The 19,027-nt window shown below is 47.3% G+C and overlaps 1 protein-coding gene across 2 annotated transcripts; it reads right to left on the bottom strand.

Moving 5' to 3' along the window:
- Positions 1–28: 28 nt before the first annotated feature.
- Positions 29–19,020, bottom strand: ezra (ezrin a). 2 transcript variants are annotated; one of them, XM_030356611.1, is made up of 13 exons: positions 18,837–19,020; positions 14,844–14,927; positions 12,248–12,343; positions 11,608–11,882; positions 10,319–10,402; positions 9,708–9,854; positions 8,382–8,478; positions 6,281–6,444; positions 5,735–5,865; positions 4,401–4,561; positions 3,696–3,788; positions 2,779–3,081; positions 29–1,004 (listed from the first exon to the last, which is right to left on the bottom strand). In XM_030356611.1, the coding sequence occupies exons 1-13, from the start codon at positions 18,846–18,848 to the stop codon at positions 840–842; spliced, it is 1,812 nt and encodes a 603-aa protein (XP_030212471.1). In that variant the 5' UTR covers positions 18,849–19,020; the 3' UTR covers positions 29–839. The 2 variants fall into 2 exon arrangements, with proteins under 2 accessions (XP_030212471.1, XP_030212470.1); XM_030356610.1 differs by lacking the exon at positions 18,837–19,020 and having other exon boundaries at positions 14,844–14,957.
- Between the last annotated feature and the right edge of the window lie 7 nt (positions 19,021–19,027).

Below are 19,027 nucleotides of genomic sequence, written 5' to 3'. Positions count from 1 at the left end.
GTGGACATTGACAGACAGACTATTCAAATATATATTAGAGTTCCTTTTTATTAACGCACTGGGATCGGACAGACAATATGTGAAGAATTATGGACTCATTCTGTAGATGGAGCGGTCCATAACACGGTGGTCAGTGAGTAACCATCTGGCGAGCCATAAAAGTGACGGGAACAAACATGTAGTTCCGGATAAGAGAGAAGAAGTGGAAATAAAGTGTCGAAAAAAAGAATGGCACCCGTCCATAAACGTCACTATTTATTCAATCAATGCAGGCAAACACACAGAGTGATGAGCGGCGGGAGCGAGCGAGCCAGGGTGGACGATTGTTGGCAGCGTTTCCCCGTATCATTAAAAGCACATTTTTAAGGCAGTCGGGGTCGCAGTAAAACTACATTTCCCAGTGCTAATCTATTGCCTCAGGGCGCACGCATTACGCAGCAGACATCGTTCATTAAGTTCAGACCAAAGAGTTCATTAAACATTATCCAACTTGACTTTGGATAAAAAAAAAGAAGACATACACTAATTGGTTTTATTTCTATAGTGGCGAAGGAACAAAGAGAAATTACATATCTTGAAACAACAAAAACCTTTTTTTTTTAATCTTCTAAGTCAATATTTCCTTAGTCTTCAAAAGAGGTCATGCAAATTAAACCAAATACATCTACCGCAGTGGCCTCGGGCCAGAACCTCACGCCCGCTTCAACCCCCCCTTCTCCTTTCTCCGCTGGGATGAGGGTCCCAGGTGTTTGGGTGGGGGCGTGGGTGGTGGGTGTGGGTGTTGGTGTGGGTGGGGGTGGGGGTGAATGATTCATAAGAGAGGGGGCTGGGTGGCGTCTCTACAAGGCCTCAAACTCGTCCACCCTCTGCTTTGTGTTGCCCATGCGGATCTGCCGCAGCGTCTTGTACTTGTCCCGGCCCTCGCGCTGGTTCTCCGAGTGGAGGAGGTCGTTGCTGGTCTTCTTGGTGTCGTCGCGGGCGTGGGCCAGCTCTGAGCTGAGCGCCTGCAGACACAGTGATGGGGGGGTGTCGTGGTTAGTTGGGTTAAAACCATAGCGTTTACAGAGCGCTTTTCTAACCAGTGGCCACTCAAAGATCTTTACAACGTTGCCTAACATTCACCCATTCATGCACACATCCACACACCGACGGCGGAGTCAGCCATGCAAGGCGACAGCCAGCTCGTCGGGAGCTGTTAGGGTGAGGCGACTTTGCCCAGGTAAACCGCGACACTCTACTAGGAGGAGCAGGGGATCGAACTAGCAACCTTCCGGTTACCAGCCAGTGCTTGTTCAAACCCGTTTCTGTTACTAAACACACAACTTGTTAACGGGCACATAAGGTGCCACTGTAGTGTTTCCTTGAGTCTATATACTGTGAAACATCAAGGAGCATGAACATGTGAACTGACAGACACCTGTCAAACCACCCAGTAGAGGGTTTCCTCTCTCTGGCCTCCAGCAGTCGTACTCAGCCATGACACAACTCCAGGGGGGAGAGGCCACAGAGCCTGGGCCGGACACCAATACCTGGAAAGGCTGATGAGACGACTGTTTACCGAGCTCCTGAGTCCAGCCTTAGGTTACGCCGTGGGAAAGACGGTAAAACCAATTCTGGTTCTGACGCCCAGTCTACTTTGTCCCTTAAAGAGGTCCTGTCATCAGGCTCGCAAACAGCCATCCCACCTGGGGGTTAACCAGGCCATGTTGACCTCCAGGCAGGAATACTCTGTGATGACTCCTACTGGGTGACTGGTTACCTGGCCTCTATAGTGACTCCTGTAGGGTGACTGTTACCCAGGCCTCTGTTATGACTCCCACTGGGTGACTGTTTACCAGGCCTCTGTAGCGACTCCTACATGGTGACTGTTTACCAGGCCTCTGTTATGACTGTTTACCAGGCCTGTTATGACTCCTATAGGTTGACTGTTTACCAGGCCTCTGTTATGACTGTTTACCAGGCCTGCTATGACTCCTATAGGTTGACTGTTTACCAGGCCTCTGTTATGACTGTTTACCAGGCCTGTTATGACTCCGACATGGTGACTGTTTACCAGGCCTCTGTTATGACTGTTTACCAGGCCTCTGTTATGACTGATTACCAGGCCTCTGCTATGACTGTTTACCAGGCCTGTTATGACTCTTATAGGTTGACTGATTACCAGGCCTCTGTTATGACTGTTTACCAGGCCTGTTATGACTCCTATAGGTTGACTGTTTACCAGGCCTCTGTTATGACTGTTTACCAGGCCTGTTATGACTCCTATAGGTTGACTGTTTACCAGGCCTCTGTTATGACTGTTTACCAGGCCTGTTATGACTCCTACATGGTGACTGTTTACCAGGCCTCTGTTATGACTGTTTACCAGGCCTCTGTTATGACTGATTACCAGGCCTCTGCTATGACTGTTTACCAGGCCTGTTATGACTCTTATAGGTTGACTGATTACCAGGCTTCTGTTATGACTGTTTACCAGGCCTCTGTTATGACTGTTAACCAGGCCTGTTATGACTCCTATAGGGTGACTGTTTATCAGGCCTCTGTTATGACTGTTAACCAGGCCTGTTATGACTCCTATAGGGTGACTGTTTATCAGGCCTCTGTTATGACTGTTTACCAGGCCTGTTATGACTCCTATAGGGTGACTATTACCCGGGCTCTGAGCCCAATCTGACCCCTCATAAAGGGGACCCCGTGTAGGGGTGAACCCCCATAAAGGGGACCCCCATGTAGGGGCACGGCAGCCCGGCCCCCTGGAGGCCCCCCCCCCAGCCTCACCTGCAGCTGTCTCTGCAGCCGCTCGTTCTTGTCAGCCTCTGTGAGGCGCTCCTCCTCGCGCCGGTGATCGGCGTTCTCCTGCGGCTGCAGCTCGGCGCTGTAGCTGCTGTTCTCCTCGTTGTGCTCCTCGTGGTCGCTCTCGCTGCCCGAGGAGGAAGAGGAGGAGGAGGAGGAGGAGGAGTGGTGGGAGGCGGGGGCCGGTGGGGGGTAGGCGAGGGCCACGGGGGCCAGGACGGTGGGGGAGGTCATCACGGAGTGCAGCTCCTCCTTGGTCCTGCAGAGGTCCTCCTCGACCTCCCTCGCCTGGGGAGGAGCAGAGGAGGAGTTAGTGACTCCTCGTCCATCCATTCACTGGATATGAGTGTAATAAAACTCACTTCTTGTTCTGCTTGTTGGGTCGTTTCCCTTGTTTGAATTCAAATTGCCGTCATGTACGAAAAGTTCGGTATAAATAAAGTTTTATTAAAAGCGCGCCCTTATCACCAGATGAACCTATACTTCGGATCAGCAGAAGATCCTAACCGCTCAAAGTTTCAGTGAGCAGCGGTGTGTGTGCGTGTGTGTGCGTGTGTCTGTGTGCGTGCGTGCGCGTGCGTGCGTCTGTGTGTGTGTGTGGGCGGGTCTGTGTGTGTGTATGTGTGTGTGTCAGTGCGTGTGCCCGTCTGTGTGGCTGTGTGTGTGTGCGTGTGTCTATGTGCGTGCGTGCGCGTGCGTGCGTCTGTGTGTGTGTGTGTGTGTGGGCGTGTCTGTCTGTGTGTAAGTGTGTGTGTCAGTGCGTGTGCCCGTCTGTGTGGCTGTGTGTGTGTGTGTGTGTGTTTATGTACGCGTGCATGCATGCTGTCATGCCCTGTGACCGAGCAATGCGACGGGGCGTGTCTGGAGCCCACGTCCGGCCCGCGCCGGCCCCGGCTCCTCACCTTGTTCTGCCAGGAGTCCGCCTCCTCCTCTTTGGACCGCTTGGCCTCCTCCAAGATGGCGATCTTAGCGCTGAACTCCGCCAGCTCTGCAGACTTTGGGAGGGAGAGACGGAGATGGTTCAAAGTCGGCCATGGACACGTGGACCTACAGTACATCCCCAGGTGAGCACCCACGTCGGCGCTAATGTAAGGAACACATCTGCTTCCTGTAGGGCGGCGTACTGTACTTACACGGGATTAACGCGACATTTTAGAGCCGCCGCTAATGAAGGTAGCGTGGAGCGTACGTCCGGCTGTTGTCATTAAACCCTCGTGTCCCACAAACAAGTCACAGTTCAGCTTCAGCATTTTTACTTCTGGTCCAGTTAGCCGGTACTGTATTACTGTGCCTCGTCACATATTACAATACAGTACCTCCATCACTGTCTCCTCCTCCATCACCACCACCTCCTGCCTCCACGAGCCTCTACCACCACCACCTCCTCTTCACATCACATCCTCCACCACCACCACCACCTATCTCCAGCACCACCACCTTACCCCCTACCCCTAATCCCACTCATCGAGCACCTCCAACACCATCACCGCCTCCCATCACCTCCTCCGCCACCCTACCTTCACCAGTTCTCCTCCACCTCCAACCCCCTACCTCCTCCACATCCTCCTCCTCCACCCCCCCCCCCCCCCCCCCCCCCCTCTCCTCACCAGCTGCTCCTGGCTGTTCATCTGGTCCGCCGCCTGACGGAGGAGCTCCTCCTTGGCGATGATGGCCTCCATGCGCTCCGTCTCCAGACGCGCCGCCTCCTGCTCCACCCTCCTCCGCTCCTCCTCCAGCCGCAGGCCCCGCTCCAGCTGCTCCTGGAGGTCTGGGGGAGGAGAAGGAGGAGGAGGAGGAGGAGGAGGAGGAGGAGGAGGAGGAGGAGGAGGAGGAGGAGGAGGAGGAGGAGGTCAGAGCACAGCCTCTCCAGAGGGGACACACCGATCACCCCCGCCACCTGGGGCCTCCTCTGGGGACGGGGGGGAGCCTAGAGGTTCTGGGGCCCCAGGGGCCTCTACTGGGGGGACACACCTGTCCACCCAGCCACCTGGGGCCTCCTCTGGGGTCGGGTGGGGGGCTAGAGGTTCTGGGGCCCCAGGGGCCTCAACATGGGGTCTGGAGCCTTTTGGGCCCTTTATGCTTAAGTAAGGACCTCTGGTAAATGGAGTAGATCAACAGTACTGTACAACTTAAACAAAAAAAAAAATATAATATAATGTAAATATGTAATTAATTAAGGGCCTAGTTACAGAGGTCCTTACACTTAGGGTTCAAAACTCTTCCAAAGATGGCTCAGCTTCGTGATACATTGTTTAGCCGTTAATGTTAGCATCCCTGTGAACGTACGCTGATGGCATCACAAGTGGTTGGTCTGAGTTTCTGGTTCAGTTGTTAAGTTGTAGTAATATTCACGGCCTCGGGGTCTCGACCACATTGGCAATTCGGCCGGGGTCCCAACCCTGAGCTAAGGAAAACTACGCTTCAGTCTTTCTTCTTCTTAATTAATCAGTACGGGGCGATTCATTAATTCAACACCTCACCAGCAGAGGGAGCCACCTCCCACTGGGTTTGGTTTGGGTTGATTGTTTTCTCTCGTTCAGTGACTTTTTTGATGATGATGATGATGATGATGATGATAAAATCCCTGATATGGTCATTACTGATTAACTTGTCTCCAAGTACGTTGCGTCATCCTTAAATAACATGTTGTGATGTTATTACTTACTTTAAGTGGGCAATTAATTAGTTATTTTATTGGATTATTTTTGCTTTATGATAAGAGTGAGATAGACAGGAATGTATTGGAGATAGAGGAGGGGGACATGCGGCAAATGACCACGGGGAGGAATCAAACCCGGGTCGCTGCGATCATGACTGAGCCTTAATGGCACGCGCTCTACCCGGTAAACCACCGGGTAGAGGGCAGAGTTTGAACCAAAAAATTAACAGTCGAGTCATAGTTAGTATGGATAGTCGTGTCGGCCTTTTGGTGTGTCCTGACCTCGCTCGGCCTTCTTCGTGGTCTCCTCGTACTGCGCCAGCCGGGTCATCAGGTCGCGCTTCTCCCTCTCCATCTCCGCCTTCTCCTTCTCGATGGCCGCCCGCTTCCTCTTCTCCCCCTCCAGATTGTCTCTGCGGAACCCAACATGGATGTTCACCTTCACGGCGTGGACACCCCATGATGCATATCTTCCAACCCTCCCTGAGATTCTTACACCGAGAGTGTGTTTGTGTGTTTGCTTGTGAGTTTGCTTGTTTGCTTGTTTGCTTGTTTTACTGTCAGTGTGTTTGTGTGTTTGTTTGTGTGTTTTTGTGTTTGTTTGTTAGTTAGTTTGCTGGCCTGTTTGTTTGTGCGTTCATTTCTTTGTGTTTCTGTGTGTGCGTGTGTGTGTGTGTGTGTGTGTGTGTGTGTGTGTGTGTGTGTGTGTGTGTGTGTGTGTGTGTGTGTGTGTGTGTGTTTGCCTGTTTGTGTGTTCATTTATTTGCCTGTTTGCCTGTTTGTTTGTGTGTCTGTGTGTTTGAGTGTGTTTTTCTGTGTGTGGCCCACCTCTCGATCTTCTTCTGCAGCTTCTCCTCGTTGGCCTGGGCCTTCATCTGCTGCACCTCGATGGTGTCGGGCTTGCGGCGGCGCATGTACAGCTCGTGGTTCCCCATGCACAGCTGCAGGATGCAGCGGTTCACGCGCAGACGCGGCGCGTAGAACACAAAGTCCTGTGCGCAACACATGCGTCACACACCGACTCGTAACGTGGAAATTGGAATTACTTCGTCATTCACATTTACATTGAGTCCAAAGTGACTTGCAATAAGTACATTTGTCAGAAGAAAGAGAATCATTATATCGCTGTCGGTACAGTAAGGATGTTCATAGAACCAAGTGCCGAGCACTAACAATCACTAGGTTAGCCCTTTATCAAGACAACAAAGATAGCTAGAATAAGATGCTACAACATGCTAAGTTCTATTTTTAACTGCCAGGACGTACATACAACATACAATAAACATGAGTAAACTATCAGTACAATTTATGATATTGATAACTATACGATATTAGTCCATGATTTTCATCGCTTATCTCTTTACCATTTATTTATTATTCGATGGCAGGAGGTAAATAAAGATACCAACGCAAGTCCTAGAAAATAGAGTACAACATGTTTGCACGTGGGTCGAATTCGAACCTGTGAAGCGCTTCAAGTGACTATAAAGTATATGTGACAACAGTGAGGTGAGGGGGGGGGGGGGGGGGGGGGGGGGGCATGGATGTGAGCACTTGTGCTCAAGAGCATCTGGTCAGTGTTGGGATAGTTCACTTTCTACGTGAACTAGTTCAAAGTTCAGTTCACAAATTTTAAAATGAACTAGTTCAGTTCAACGTTCATAATTCAAAAGATTTGAACTAAGTTCACAGTTCCAAAAAATGAACTAGTTCATAGTTCTTTTTTTCAATATGTTTTATTAATATTATTTTCAATAATATTATTTTTTTCCGGTATTTTGAACATCGAGTACACTTCGTGATTTGTCTAGGATGAAATAGAGTGGTTGAATCAAGCATCGTAGCGAAATACAGTTTCTATCGTGTTTTATTGTACATTTAGCGCATTTTGTAAATCCCATTGATTTCGGTTGGAAGACTCATTGCTCGTTGGCCGGAAGCGGGAAGGGAACTAGTTTGGTTGTAGTTCAAATTTGGTTGTAGTCTTTTCGCTCGGTTCTAGCCCTACTGTTGAGTCGGAGAACCGAGCGAAAAGACTGCAACCCCCCATTTCCGTTTCCGGCCAACAAGCAATGATTCAAGGAGGTATTCTAGTCCGCTGAGCTATGAGCCAGAGAGCTAACGTTATGGATTGTACATATTTATAATTCGAAATTAGTCTCAGCCTTTATACCACAGATACTCTAGGGTCTATAGCATATAACCGTGTTGTCTGATTACAGTTTGATTCATTTTTCACGATTTAACAGATCTCGTTTTGAAGAATAATCACCGCGCCATTCGTTTCAATGGGAATCGGGACGGTCTATACTTTCAACATAAAGTGTATTTATATTTTTTAATTCGTCCCAGCATTTACACCACAGACACTATAGGGTATATAGCATATAACCGCATTTTCTGATTGCAGTTTAATGTAACAGTAAGCTGACAACACCGCAACTGCAAATTAACCACACGGAGGTAACCAACAACCGGTCAAACAAATGTTCTCCTTCTGCGCGCGCATCCGCCGTGTTGATAAACAAATAACCCCCCAATTGAACGAAGTTAAACGGAGTTCGCGTGCCGTTCACAGACACCAGAATGAACGAGTTCACAGTAACGTTCATCAGGCAGTAATACAGTACGTTCAGTTCGCGTTCGCCGAAAATATGAACGAGTTCATGAACTATCGTTCAATGAACGCGTTCAGGCACAACACTGCATCTGCATCTGGTCACATATTTTGCTGGTTTGAAATTAGTAGGCGTATTATTATATTTTTTATCGTGATTACTCGAATAACCGGCAAAACACTTCGCAAAAAAGTCTGCTCAAACAAAGGCACGACACATGTTTATAATTGTTCTACATTGTTTCGTAGATCTGACAGTGAACACTGTGCGTCACTGTTCTTCAGTTCAGAGGAGCATTACCGGACACTCACCGGCGCTTTCTTGTCGATGGGCTTGATGATGAACTTCTTGTCGTTGAAGGAGATGTTGCGGATTTCGCTCCAGGGGAAACCGATCTTAGGAGTGAGCCTGGGGGAAAGAGCAGAATTGAATGGTTCAAAGAGAGTTTTTAATGGTTTTAAGAGAGTTTTTAATGGTTTTAACAGAGGTTTTTTTAAGAGAGCCCTAAATTGTTTTTGTATTGGAGCAGATAGTTAGTGCAAATATCTATATATATATATATATATATATATATATATAGATACACACAGAGTCCAGGGCTCATCTTTCAAATCCTGATAGTAAAGACACCAAAAATGACTAAAGGTTAACACATGGACAAGACATGACAAGCATGGAAATGAATACAACATAACAGTTAAGGCAAATAGGAAAACTACAAAAACCCAAAACAGAGAATAAAAATCAAGACAAATATACGCATTAAGGAATAAGACCTCTGTCCCTCGACTCAATAGGCAAACATTATTTAAATTGCTATCAGTGTGATGTCAAAACACACATGGACACAACTGGGCCAATGAACTCTGTGAACACAAACCATTGGTCTGGCGGTCAAACGTGCTGGGAGGGGGGGGGGGAGGGGTAGGCTGGGGTTAGTGACCTCAGTCACACAGACACACACACACACGTCACACACACACGCACACACACACACACAGACACACCTACTGTCCTACCCAATGTAAACCGTGCGTGAACTCCAGCCAAAGCTGTTGGAAGTTAGTCTGATTTCCATAGAGGGAAATCACCAGACACAGTTGTACCTCGTAGCCCTAAATTATGAGTCTGCGTGTTATGAACCAGGGTAGTAGTCTTATCTTCTTCTGACACTACTTCAGACCACTACCTGCAATCTGATGTCCATGTTGAACTACCGGATCTCACCACCAGGGGGGACATCGTTTATATAGGCTCCTTTCCTTTGGGGATCACGTGCCTTCCTTTATACACTTTATACATTTATAAAGTCCTTGATAACATTTATAAGGTCCTTTATGACGTTTATAAGGTCCTTTCCTTGGAACATGGGCTTGGTCAGCTGGGGGCGTTGACTGTTGGTCATTTTTCGAGGCAAACGAAATTGAGGATGGCACTATCAAAGGGCATCGCATGACACCACGGGGAAGCAACTCTTTGACCAGGTTAGTACCCTAACCCTGACCCCTGAACCACCCAAACACCACGGGGAAGCAGCTCTTTCACCTCACTAAGCAATTTTAGCTAACAAGGCCGATGACGTTAAGAGGTCCCGAGGCTCCTCTACGTCCTGGAGGTGAGGCAGAGCGGGAACTCACTTGTCCGCCTTGCCGTAGATGTTGAGGCCCAGGGCGTCCACGCCCAGCCACAGGTCCGTGCTCTTCCTGTTCTTGATCTCGAAGAAGTTGACGCCATACATCTCCAGGTCCTGGGTGATCTTCAGGTACTCCAGCACTGCTTCCTCTCTGTGGGCCACACGCTCGGCAGTTAGGTCGGCCATTTTAGGCCATTTATTGACATTTATCAACACTACATAACACTAGATAAAAGTTTAAACACTTTAAAACAGTTATTCTATTGTATTGTGGCCTATTCTAAATTAATTTGTTTTTAAATAATCTTTTCATTGAATATGGCAATCATAATAGTGGGTAAACTGGAGGACAGTGAAGCACTAACAATTGTTACTGTTTAGTACTATTTTTAAGCGCAACGACATACAACACACAATAGATGCGTAAATTAACTGCCATGACGTACAACATACAATAAGGGCGTACATTAAGTGCCAGGACGTACAACATACAATAAGGGCGTACATTAAGTGCCAGGACGTACAACATACAATAAGGGCGTACATTAAGTGCCAGGACATACAACATACAGCAAGTTTGTCAGAGCAAGTGGAGCGGATTCCAGGTGAACTCACTTGACCATGGAGCCGTGCTCGTTGTGCCAGGTCTGCACCCGCTCCTCCCACTGGTCCTTGGACATCTTGTGTTGGTCCAGAACCCTGGGCAGCAGAGACAGAGGGTGGCCGGGTTAGCTAAGGCAGCGGTTCTCAAATAGGGGTACGCGTACCACTAGTGGTACTTTGGAGTACTGCAGGGGCTACTCAGAAAATGTTTCAAGAAAAATAACTAGAATTTTATTTTCACCCTGAGCAAGTTTAAATTCTGAAAGCTAGACAATAGAAAATCGAGAAAACTGACAAGTGGTTAAAACATAAATCTGAAAAGAAGGAGAAAGGAGAATCTGTCGTAAGTTTCATGAAAGACTTTTTTTCTCCCAAAAGACTTTTGCGCCGTTGAAGGGGGTACTCTGCCAAAAAGGCTAAGGGATTCATTGGGTATGTAAACAAGCTAGCAAGCCAACTTAAACACTGAATGCGACTAGCTTAACAGAACTGTGTGTTTTGTGCGTAAACAATCAATGAAACATTGAGATTGGTGGGTAAGATACGGCTAAGAAATATTGATTAAATTGCCTATTGTATTACATTGTACAGCCATGGGCATTCTCATTAAATAGTCAGTAAATACAGATGCAAATGTGTGGGTTTTGTTGCCAACTAAAACTCGGAAAAAGAGACCAAATCTTGTTTTGACCTAAATTGGCTCCTGATTAGAAGTTATTCATTCCTAATTGATCATTAATGTATTCACCCTTCATCATTTATTAATTGACCCTTCATTATCATTTAAATTGGCATGATACAGTGTGACATTCCGGACATTGTACCACTGAGATAACATGTATAATGTGTGTGTGTGTGTGTGTGTGTGTGTGTGTGTGTGTGTGTGTGTGTGTGTGTGTGTGTGTGTGTGTGTGTGTGTGTGTGTGTGTGTGTGTGTGTGTGTGTGAGAATGAGGTTGTTTGTGTGTGTGTGTGTGTGTGTGTGTGTGTGTGTGTGTGTGTGTGTGAATGTGTGTGTGTGTGTTGGATGTATGCGTATATGAGCTTGTATGTGTTTGTGTGTGTGTTTGTGTGTGTGTAAGCTGTGTGTGTGTGTGTATAAGGTGTATGTGTGTGTGTATAAGGTGTGTGTGTGTGTGTGTATAAGGTGTGTGTGTGTATAAGGTGTGTGTATGTGTGTGTGTGTGTGTGTGTATAAGGTGTGTGTGTGTGTGTGTGTATAAGGTGTGTGTATGTGTGTGTGTGTGTGTGTGTGTGTGTGTGTGTGTGTGTGTGTGTGTGTGTGTGTGTGTGCGTGCGTACCTCTTGGGCAGCAGCCGGTCTCCGGACAGGTAGCCGCGCTCGTGAACATGCTTGTTGTAGTCTCCGAACTTGGCCTGGACGGCGTAGGAGGCGAGCAGCACGGCCGACTCCGGGGGGCAGTAGATCTCGTCGCCCAGGATCAGATCCTTCACCTGCAGGAAGAAGAGCTTCTGGGTCACGTCCTGGATCAGCTCGTCAGCCACATCCTCCGGGTAGAACTTGGCCCGGAACTTGAACAGCAGGGGGGACTCCTTCCTCACGTCCTGGGCCGTCACCTGGGCGGGGGGGGGGGGGGGATAGGGGGGAGACGAAGAGGACGTGAGAATGTGTAATGAATGAACTAGGAACACAGCAGTGTGAGCGTGAAGAGATGGAGGCACGACCGCCGAGAAGCACTCAGCTTAGCATAGCATTGTGGAGCTCAGCGTGGCTTTGTAGAAGTATGTTCAATTCGAAATATGGAAAAATTGTAATTAGACAAAGAGATGCAATTTATTATTCTCCTCAAAAGAATAATTATTATAAATTGACTTAGAAAACGAATTATTCTACGCGTAAAACTCCTTCCGTGAAAGCATAAAACTGATTCTGGGCAGGACCCGTTCATTCAGTCATCTGTGCGAGTCCTTCCTCTGTTTACCTTCTTGTCAAACTTCAGCCAGGACTGGAAGCCTTTGTTGTCCAGATACTGCAGGCCGAAGTACCAGATCTCCCTCAGGCCGATGGTCCTGGCCACCTTGGACACAGAGAACGCAGATCCAGCCATTAGAGTTACATTCTGATACATCATAGCAATCGGTCAAATCTGGGCTCTCAAAAATCACAGTCTCATCATCTAACAAGTGCGGTCTGATCTGGAATCTCACTGTTCGGAACTCTACAATCACAGCCTGATCTGTCTTTAAATCATAGTCTAATCAGTAATCTAACAATCACATTGTGATCTGAAATCTTACTGTTCTGAAATCTACCATCACTGTCTGATCTAGGATCTTAAAATCAGTCTAATGAGTAATCTAACGATTCACCTGTTCTGAAATCTGCAATCACTGTCTGCTCCAGGATCTTAAAATCGGTCAAATGAGTTATCTAATGAGTGTCCTGTTCTGAAATCTACAATCAATGTGTGATCTAGGATCTGTGATAAAATCACAGTTTAATGCTATAAGCACAGCATCATCTGTCATAATACGCTCACAATCTAATCGGTCACTGAACCATCTGGCCTCAATGTCTTATCTTAGATTATACTGTTGTTGTTTGAGCCTATATAGCAGTTCTGTCGTTCTAAATATCTCCACTAGAGGTTTCCCTACATGATCTGGTTTGGCTCGTCATAGGGTCAGTGAATCACCAGAGTGTTTTACCCTGTGTATTCAGCAGTCACGACATATCTGTGTCACATGCGTGTATAGCTGTTTGACTTTTCAGATAAATAAATCCCTTCAGTTCGATGAAACACGGTGTACTGATTCAGAAATGCAGTCTGTGGTTTGAAAGGGATAATAAAAAACTTTTCTCGACAAAAAGCCATGTCACTGGTAGGTCAAGCAAACAATGATTTTCTGGGGGAAATGCCAACCTGGAAGCTATCGCTAACTCTACACAGACAGACGGTCCGAACAGAGGCTTTTCTCAGAGTAGAGTCATTGGACCAGCACAGGTGTGGCTCGTAGCACTAATTATGGGTCTGCTACCTTTACATTTGAAGGCTCACGTAGTAGACTCGTCTTTGCTGGTTAAGTCTTCCTAAACCACCGGGGAACACAATCTACTAATCCATGTGAAAGTGATAAGATAAAGCATGTGAACTAGGGAGACATCTAGCAGAAGGACTCTCCTATCGCCCTACTTTCCTCTCCACTTTGCCCTTTTATATAAAACAAACTCATCTAAGGCCTGTTTACAGTTATGTTTCTATTTTTATGGATCTAATCTGCTGCGTTGATGTTTTTTCTATGGCTGCTGAAATGATTCTTCTCGATTACGAGAATAACTAAATATTGAAATGACGTGCCAATAATGTGTTGAAGCATATCCACAACTTGTGTGCAGGCACGTATCATTTTGCGGAATGGAAATTGGATTTGTGTCCTTCTTGGGACCCTCTGAGGGCTCCCGGCCCACAGATTGAGAACCCCCAATATAGTACGCAGTGAGAACTGGAGACGCAGTGAGACCTAGGGACGCTGGAGACACAGTGAGACAAAAAGACGCAGTGAGACCTGGAGACACAGTGAGACCTAGAGATGCCGAGAGACCTAGAGACGCAGAGAGGCCTAGAGAGGCTGTTAGACCTAGAGACACAGTGAGACCTAGAGACACTAAGAGACGCAGTGAGACCAAAAGACGCAGTTAGACCTAGAGACACAGTGAGACCTAGAGACGCCGTGAGACCTAGAGACGCAGTGAGACCTAGTGACGCAGTGAGACCTAGAGACGCAGTGAGACCTAGTGACGCAGTGAGACCTAGTGACGCAGTGAGACCTAGAGACACAGTGAGACCTAGAGACGCAGTGAGACGTAGTGAGACCTAGAGACACCGTGAGACCTCGAGACGCAGAGAGTTCTAGAGAGGCTGTTAGACCTGGAGATGCAGTTAGACCTAGTGACGCAGTGAGACCTAGTGACGCAGTGAGACCTGGAGACGCAGTGAGACCTAGAGATGCAGTCAGACCTCCTCTCCCGGTCACAGTGGAGGGTGTGTCTGCAGGATGAGTCAGGGAGGAATGTGTCCTGATCCCTGGGAAATCGGAGGGTCGATAGCAGGGTGACTCAGAGGAAGCACCAGGGGAGTGTTATCAGGATCACAGGTTAGACCCACACCCATGAGCACTGGTTAGACCGTTACCCACACCCACCAGCACTGGATAGGTACTCTGGTTATGGGTTGGAAATGCTTCCGGGTAGTGTTTGGGTCGGTTAGGGTACTGGCCTGGTCAAAGAGCTGCTTCTCCTTGGTGTTTGGGTCGGTTAGGGGTCGGGTCAGGGTTAGGGTACTGGCCTGGTCAAAGAGCTGCTTCTCCTTGGTGTTTGGGTCGGTTAGGGGTCGGGTCAGGGTTAGGGTACTGGCCTGGTCAAAGAGCTGCTTCTCCTTGGTGTTTGGGTTGGTCAGGGGTTAAAGGGTCAGGGTTAGGGGTCAGGGTTAGGGTACTGACCCGGTCAAAGAGCTGCTTCCCCGTGGTGTTTGGGTGGGTCAGGGGTTAGGGGTCAGGGGTCGTGGTTAGGGTACTGACCTGGTCAAAGAGCTGCTTCCCCGTGGTGTTTGGGTTGAAGGAGAACTCGAGCTCTGCGTCCATGGTGGTCACCCGGACGTTGATCTGCAGAACACACATCGCCTCTCTTTAGTCACATGACCTCCCAGCCAACACCTCCATAACAATGCGTTAAGTTAGGTTAGGTTATGCTATGCTATGTAATGCTATGCTATGTTACGGTTTGCTGGTCAATGTTATGCTATGTTAGTAAATGTTATGCTGCTATTCAATGTAATGCTATGTTAGTCATTGTTATGCTATGTTATGCTACGCTATGCTATGCTATGCTATGTAATGATAGGTAGGTAGAGACACTTAGGTAGGTAAGTGTTTTTCAGCGTTAATGCAATACAAGCTGTGCATGAATTCGCATATGGAAAGTCGGGAATCAAACTCCTAACCTGGCGATATTGATGCAAAAACATACCAGTTGGACTACACAGGCTGTAAGAACTATATGTACTCATAAATATCAGACAAAAAACGAAACATTCTAAAATCCTTGCATTTGCATTATTTGTAATGCTTTTTATTATAGAGTGATAGACATAAAGGCCTGGGAGATAGAGGGGAAGACATAGAGCAAAGGACCACAGGCAGAAATCGATAAGGACTGAGCCCATATAGAGACTATATGGGCTCTACTCGGTGAGTTACCGGTGCACCCCAAAATCTTTCCATTTGTTGATGCAGGTCCTAGAACCTAACTTAAATGATTGTCAACGGGTCTTGAATATGGCTTAAACAGTTCTCGGATATGTCACCAATGCATCTTAAACATTTCCTGAACCATTCTTCTTCAATTCTTCAGCAAGCCCTAAAGGTTATATAAGACATGTCTTAAATGGGCTTTAAGCTTTTCCCAATTAAGTCTTAAAGGTGTTTTAATCCTAGCTAAGTGTTAATGCGGTCCATGAGTCCACGTTTCCCTGCTGCTATCTGGCCGGACTCTGGACTATCCTTGCCAAGGGGCTGCAAGGTTGCAAGACAGCAGATTACAATATAAAAATAGTGCCGCGCTGCCAAGTTTCCTCCGACCTGGCAGTTATATTATTCCCAGGCCCCCTAGCAACCAGCACAATGCTGAACAGCCCCTTAGCAACCGAGTCAAACACACCCAGAAGAATGCTTCTTTTACCTGTGCCACAATAAAAGCCCCCGCCCGAACACAATCGGTGTGATAATCATGAGATATTAAAAAATTGGCAATTGAATTCTATCTATCTTCTATCTATTCTACACTACAAAACAGATCAAATGGGACAACAAACACATGGTGTAGATGCGTAACTAATGGAGGAGAACGTTTCAACGGAAACGTGTGCTAAAAGACATCCTTCTCTTTTCAACAAAGGAAAATTCAGGTGTTAAACAATTGAACCCTGACCCCATTAAAGTGTTACCCAACTGTTTTATGAAGTGACTCTTTAGTGCACACCCGGCAAGTCGTAAAGATAAAGTCCTGAAACATCGGACCATGGCATCGTAACTCCAGCTCGACATTCCCTCACACCATGCCACCAAATCCGGCACAGAACTGCCAGGGGCTCAGAAAATGGCCGCCACCACCTCCACCATCGCCATAGCAACAACCTTTACATTGTGGTTTCCACCTCAGGACATGTATGACTTGTGATTGGCAGTTACTCATTACCAACACAGAGAGCATAACTTCTCCTTCTTAATATTTTTGTTCCCTTGTTCGGCATTTTGTAGTGCAGTTTCCGCAGGAAGTGCTCGACACAAATAGAGTTTGAATGATTTGATTGACTTGTGCCACACGCGGTGGAATAACTGTCGGTACCCGTCATGTACGAAAACGTAACCAACTTTGGGTTAATGATTTCACTTTGAAACGCTGTCATCTGTTAGAGCACTCAGGCATGGAGACTAATATATTCACCCCCCCCCCCCCCTCACCACCCAACCATACATCAGCCGGTGTTCTTAACCTGCTCTGTGTTTAGTTAGTTGCTCTGTCAACAGTACAGGCCGTAGTGGGAAAAGTACTCCAATCCTTCGCCTTGCTGAATTATAAAGGAACTGTCCTCCATTCAGTGTACTATTAGAGTATTACTTTTAGTAGTTTGTGGTAAATGTGGTCCAGAAACGGTAGCACCAAGTTTCTGAAATAAAAGTAGGTTTATGCAAACCCTTACTTCAATTATTGATAGTATAATAGATAGATAAATACTTATACTTGTGGAGAAAAAGTATAACTCAAGTACAAACACCTCACATTGGTACATGACTCATGAGTATAAGTACTTGAGTACTTTCCTCCCCTGCCGAGTAAGGCCTGAGTACGTAGTGCATGTGCTGACCACGCGGACGTCACTCTAAGGTGCGTGCAGCATACCCTACGTACCCTTGAAGGTACTCTGCATACTTAATCTCGAGCCACCCTGCGGGCTCACTCAGACGTCAGTGGTAACCCTGCAGAGAATTCACCCTTCGATAAGAAAGTTCACCCTTGAGGTTCCGATAAGAGTGCAGAAATTCACTCTCGTTGCGTTGAGTCACGATCTAAATGAACCCTTGCAGAGTTGTATCCGATGTATCGCAGGGGAACTTCCCCACTTTTTACCCTTGACCAAATGTTGAACGAGTCAACAAAAGACATCATAAAGTACATCAAACCATACAGCCATGAGTGGCCTGTGTGGAGAGTTATGAGCTTCACGCACAGCATCTCTCTGAGGTCCCTAACATAACTCCTAACTCTTAAATCACCTTAAAACCTAACCCTAACCCCCAACACTTAAATTCCCTTTAAACCTAACACTAACCCTATCTCAACACCTAACCCTACTGTAGCCTAACCCTATCTCAAACCCTAACCCTACTGTACCCTAACCCTATCTCAAGCCCTAACCCCTACCCTAACCCTACTGTAGCCTAACCCTATCCAACCCCTAACACCTAATCCCACTAAAGCCTAACCACCCTCTAAACCCCTAACCCCTAACCCTACTGTACCCTAACCCTATCTCAACCCTAACCCTACTGTACCCTAACGCTATCTCAAACCCTAACCCTACTGTACCCTAACCCTATCTCAAGCCCTAACCCCTACCATAACCCTACTGTAGCCTAACCCTATCCAAACCCTAACACCTAACCCCACTAAAGCCTAACCACCCTCTAAACCCCTAACCCCTAACCCTACTGTACCCTAACCCTATCTCAACCCTAACCCTACTGTACCCTAACCCTATCTCAACCCCCAATCCAACCCCTAACACCTAACCCCACTGTAGCCTAACCCTATCTCAACCCCCAATCCAACCCCTAACACCTAACCCCACTGTAGCCTAACCCTATCTCCACCCCTAACCCCTACCCCTACTGTAGCCCGACCCGGTCCCAATACCAGGTGATCTCATGGGGGTTTAAAGTGCCCAGCGGGCCCATGCGCCCCTCTTTCCTCTGGTATTGTTGTACGATGTGATGCTACGATGGGACAGGGGTCAAACTGCAAACACCATCTGGTTAATGAGTAAATTCCAAGAGGGCTAGGTCCCTCTTGCAAGTTGCCACACAAGAATGCCACAATAAACCCTGACAAACATATTTGTTCTCTTCACTTCATGGAATATTACAGAGTTCTGCAGTTGTTGATGTAGTTGAACTGAAGTCAGCGATCTGTGCCAACTGACTTTGGGTTGAACGGCAAATACCTTTAGACCTTTAGTGTCTCCATTCATTATGTCACGAGTCACGACGTCCTTGAAGATAAGTGGCTGGGTTCTTATGACTTGGTGTCAAGAGCCAAGCAGAACACAGCTCTATCCAACACGGTACGAGCATCAAATCAAACATTGTCCCGTTACAAACACCAGACAGAAGACATAAGGGGGGGACGTCATTAAACCCATCGTCATGTCATTATGTCATCATTGTTTCACCTTACATAACTGCATTTAGTTTGAACTAAATCCCCCACCGAGGAACCAAAGTAGAAGATCTTACTGTTTTAGGCATCTTGGCTTGGAGTGTTTTCAAACAGCTACAGTAGAAAGTTCTCTCAGAGCAGAGAGAGACGGAGCGGAGACGCTGGGCGGTCTGCGAGCTACTGCACCTGACTGAGGGCTGGGGCTGACGTTGGCTCCCCCCAGCAGCGGGGCAAGGCGGCTGGGCAGGGCTAACGTCCTTTGAACCCA

The sequence above is a fragment of the Gadus morhua genome, chromosome 5 (genome assembly GCF_902167405.1).
Source record: "Gadus morhua chromosome 5, gadMor3.0, whole genome shotgun sequence".
In the NCBI taxonomy this organism is placed as follows: domain Eukaryota; kingdom Metazoa; phylum Chordata; class Actinopteri; order Gadiformes; family Gadidae; genus Gadus; species Gadus morhua.
Note: the sequence above shows the minus strand (reverse complement) of the source record. Positions and strands in the feature narration are given on the sequence as shown.

Coding starts and splice junctions, on each gene's coding strand:
- ezra (XM_030356610.1), bottom strand. CDS start 14,942: ATGTGTGTTCTGCAGATCAACGTCCGGGTGACCACCATGGACGCAGAG. Junction 10,403..11,607: donor GACCGGCTGCTGCCCAAGAG/GTACGCACGCAC, acceptor TCTGCTGCCCAG/GGTTCTGGACCAACACAAGA. Junction 3,789..4,400: donor TGAACAGCCAGGAGCAGCTG/GTGAGGAGAGGG, acceptor TCCCTCCCAAAG/TCTGCAGAGCTGGCGGAGTT.